General features: G+C 42.2%; 1 protein-coding gene across 1 annotated transcript; it reads right to left on the bottom strand.

Annotated features, from left to right (window-relative positions):
- Positions 1–1,021: 1,021 nt before the first annotated feature.
- LOC107181774 (DNA polymerase theta-like) lies at positions 1,022–1,927 on the bottom strand. Its single transcript, XM_015558477.1, has 2 exons — positions 1,641–1,927; positions 1,022–1,209 (listed from the first exon to the last, which is right to left on the bottom strand). Exons 1-2 carry the CDS (start codon positions 1,819–1,821, stop codon positions 1,022–1,024), a joined length of 369 nt encoding a protein of 122 aa, XP_015413963.1. The 5' UTR covers positions 1,822–1,927.
- Between the last annotated feature and the right edge of the window lie 2,040 nt (positions 1,928–3,967).

The raw sequence follows: 3,967 nt of genomic DNA, 5'->3' as shown, positions 1-3,967 counted from the left end.
GAGAAATGCTATTGCATAATCTAGAAGAAAGATAATAGTGAGCATAATCTATAAAAGAGATAAAGAAAGATAGTAAAACAGGTAATGGACTTGGAACAGAAAGAGGTATTCAGAATCAGTTATTAGAAGTTATAGACACTGGACATAGTGATTAATTGACATGAATTGGTGATCAGAGTTATGAAGACATCCATATTTTGGTTTTTAGCAACTGAAAGGATCAAGCCACTCAACCACTACCACAAGTTCACATTTACTGTGTACTTTCTATGTGCCAAAAAGCTGTTCTAAGTGTTCTCTCATGCTCTCTCTCTCTCTAGTGATTTGCAAGGTTACACAGCCAATACATGGTAGAGACAGTTTTCAAACCCAACCAGTCTGACTACACAGCCTGAAATTATATCTACTGACAAGTTATCTACTTTTTGCAGCAATAACAAAAAACCTGATGACTCACAATTTCAGAGAACTAAGGAAGTACATTTTACCAATGAATTAATTCCTAAAGTCAGTATAGCAAGTTCCTCACCCTACACATAGTGCAGTTGACCTGTCCACCTCATCTGTTAAAAGTATGCATGTCAGAGTTGCCCCTGACAGCCCGTATAAATTTTCTATAAAGTATATTACATATGGTTTTATGTATTCAATCCTGTACAAACAGGTCAATTTATACGCATATAATTTATAATGTTCATAAACTGAAAAACAATTGAGACTGGAGGAAGAACACATTGCACATTTACTCTGGGACATAAGTTTGTTGAGAGGAATGGCAAGCAGAATAGCTCTCTTTAAGTTGTCTTTTTTTCCTTCCCCAACCCAGCCATATAATGGATTTTGCATAACTTAAATATGCATACGAGACTCCACTTTTCATATATATTTTAAGATTTTTTTCTAGTTACAAAGCAGATTCTCAACCACCTTTTTTTAAAAAAAAACAACAAAAACAACCATAACTACCTCAATAGAGTATTCACTTTCATAATGCCTTTAAAAGAAATTAATTTGCACAAATTTAAATACCTGAATAGACTAAATTCTTTCCTTCCAGAACCTCTCCAAGCAAAAGACACTCTGCCTGCCATTTAAACATCTTTTTTACACCGAAATTGTGGTATTTCTCCAGAACCGCTGTAGGAAGTCCCCAATTTGCCAACAGCAGCTTGTCTATTTGATCATCAGGAACTGTTTGCTTGCATTCCCCTTTCAGGAAAAAAAGAAAAAAGTTAACTAATAGTTGAATTTAACTTAACATATGACATCCGTGGAACTCCTGCCTCGGGAGGAAGCCATATAAAGCACACCTGCCATAAAGCACGTCCAGTGAGGATCTGTAGGGAGTACTGGGCGCTTTTAGGAGCGAGCCTTCTACAGGGGACGAGATTTGGCCAACCAGGAAGCTGTTTCTGCAAAGCTCGAAGGACCCAGAAAACACTTGAATGTTACTGCCACGCGGTCGCCGAAGATAAGCTGAAACTGACCTGCCAGGCCGACCCCGAGTCACAAACTGAGACGATGACTCAGAAACCTAGTAGATCGTGCTAACAAGCAAGCTCCTCGCGGGCCGGACACCTCCCTACACAGAGCGCAGCTGACCTGTCCACCTCGCCCCTGTCCCAGAGGCCTGGGAGTACCTGCTGCTGCGGCCACGCGGCGGTCACTGTCCTTCCAGCTGCGCCCCAGGCCGGCGGGCGGGCTCAGCACCGGCTCCGAGGGCAGCAGGCGGCTGTCACTGCGGTCAGCGCTGCTTCCCAAGAAGGAGTCCGAGTCTGATGTTGAACGCCGCCGCTTCCCACCCCGGCGCGGGAGACTCATCGCGAACCCCTCCTGGCTGTTCAGCGACAGCCACAGTTCCAGCGTCCTCCCCTTCGGGAGAAACCCGGCCCAGTGACAGGTGTGCCTGTCATCTTCCCGCCGGGTCTTCAAACGAAGCCTCCCAGCCCGCCCCGGAACCATAGAGTTCTCAGTAATGAGAGTAAACTGCGGACCATAGAGTCGCGGGGAGGGAGCGGCTCTGGCTGGCGCCTCAGACCTCCCGCCTCGGTGGTTGGCTAGTGTGGGTTCAAAGAGGCGGGGAAAAGACTTGGTGTCTGTAATCTGCATTTATAATCAGACTGGCTAAACATTATGCATTCGACCATTTGAATAGCAAGGTTTACTAACTTCGTAAAATGAGCTGCCCATAATAGGTAGATCAAGGGAAGTAAGTCCTCTTAACACATTGGTATATATATTTTTTAATCATGATACATTATGTGTGCAAAGCATACAAATAAAACCTAAGATCTCTAAAATGGAGTGGAATCTGCTCCTCCTAGCGTGTGATGGTAGGGCAGAGGCTATTTCTTTACACAATGCCTCTGTAGCCATCGCACACTGTGGGTACAACGTGATGGGGAGTTTGTACCCCTCATCAGGGGTCGCCTAAGACCATCCTGCATATCAGATATTTACATTACGATTCATAACAGTAGCAACATTAGTTATGAAGTAGCAACGAAAATAATTTTATATTTGGGTCACCACATGAGGAACTGTATTTAAAGGGCCAGAGGGTTGAAAAACCACTTAGATGGCTGTTTGAACGCTGCAAGGAAAGGATCTGCGTGTGCCTGAATGATCATTGTGATCCAAGAGTTTGTTCATGGATTCTACCTTGCCACATATCAAATGAGCTCTGCATGTAAACTGCTGCCAGCTCATTACCTAGTTGCGAAATCCGTTTAACCAAGCAAACCTAGTAAACGAAATACAGCACCTCTCAAAAGAACCAGTCCAACAAAAAAGACTCTAATACAAGTCTGGGAAATACCACTTGAGTGTCAATTCTCCTGTGAAAACGTACCCTATTAAAATACATTGTTTTGCCCCAGCCAGGTACTCAGTTAATTTCAGCATTGTCCCCATACGCCAAGGTTGTGATTCCATCTCTGGTCAGAGCACATACAAGAAGCAACTACTGAATGCATAAATAAGTGGAATAACAAATCTCTCTCCCTCTCTCTCTCTCTCCTCCTTCTCTCAAATCAATAAATAAAATTTTTAAATATATTTTATAATTTTTAATGAACATATTCTAAAATTCCACAAGAGGGGGATGTTACTCCATAAAGTAAAGATTTTCCCTAGTTACCTTTTATGCATTCATTCACTTAACTATTTATTGACCATCTACTGTGTGCTGGGCACTGGGTATATGGCAGGGAAATGGTATGATATGGCTCCTGCTCTCAAAGAAAAAGAGCCTGGAGAAGGAGACAGGCATTAAACTAATTAATTATTTTCTTTATTTTTTAATAATTTAAAAAATCTTTTTTTGAGAATCAGTTTGTTGTACCACTTATTTATGCATTCAATGGTTGCTTTCTTTATTTTGTTCATCCTCTTTTTGATTGATTTTTAGAGAGAGTGGAAGGGAGGAGAAACAGAGAGAGAAACATCAATGTGAGAGAGATACATGGATATGTTGCCTCCCACACCCCAACCGGAGAGAGGATCCGGGATCAAACCTACAACCCAGGTACTTGCCCCTGACTGGAGTCTAACCAGGGATCTTTCAGTTGGCAGGCTAATGCTCTAACCACTGAGCCAAATCGGCGAGGGGAGCGGTTGTTTCTTGTATGTGGCCTGAGTGAAGATCAAACCCTTGGTGTATCTGGAAGACTCTCTAACCAACTGAGCTACCTGGAAAGGGCTTAATTAATTGTTTTAAATTGTACTAATGTTTAGGCAGAAATGAACGATGCAATCAAAGAAATCAAGGGATCCTAATTTACATTAAAATCATGGAAAAACATTCTTTTTTTTAAATTTAATTTTTTATTACAAAGGGTATTACATATGTGTCCATTTTTTACCCCCGCCCTAGACAGTCCCCTAGCCTCCCCTACCCCCCAGTGGAAAAACATTCTTAGATGCAGTATAACATGGGGTCAGTGCAACTCTATAGTCAATCAGTCCA

Source organism: Myotis davidii, unplaced genomic scaffold (assembly GCF_000327345.1).
Source record: "Myotis davidii unplaced genomic scaffold, ASM32734v1 scaffold292, whole genome shotgun sequence".
Classification (NCBI taxonomy): Eukaryota; Metazoa; Chordata; class Mammalia; order Chiroptera; family Vespertilionidae; genus Myotis; species Myotis davidii.
The sequence above is the reverse complement of the archived record's forward strand: the minus strand, read 5'-3'. Positions and strand labels throughout refer to the sequence as shown.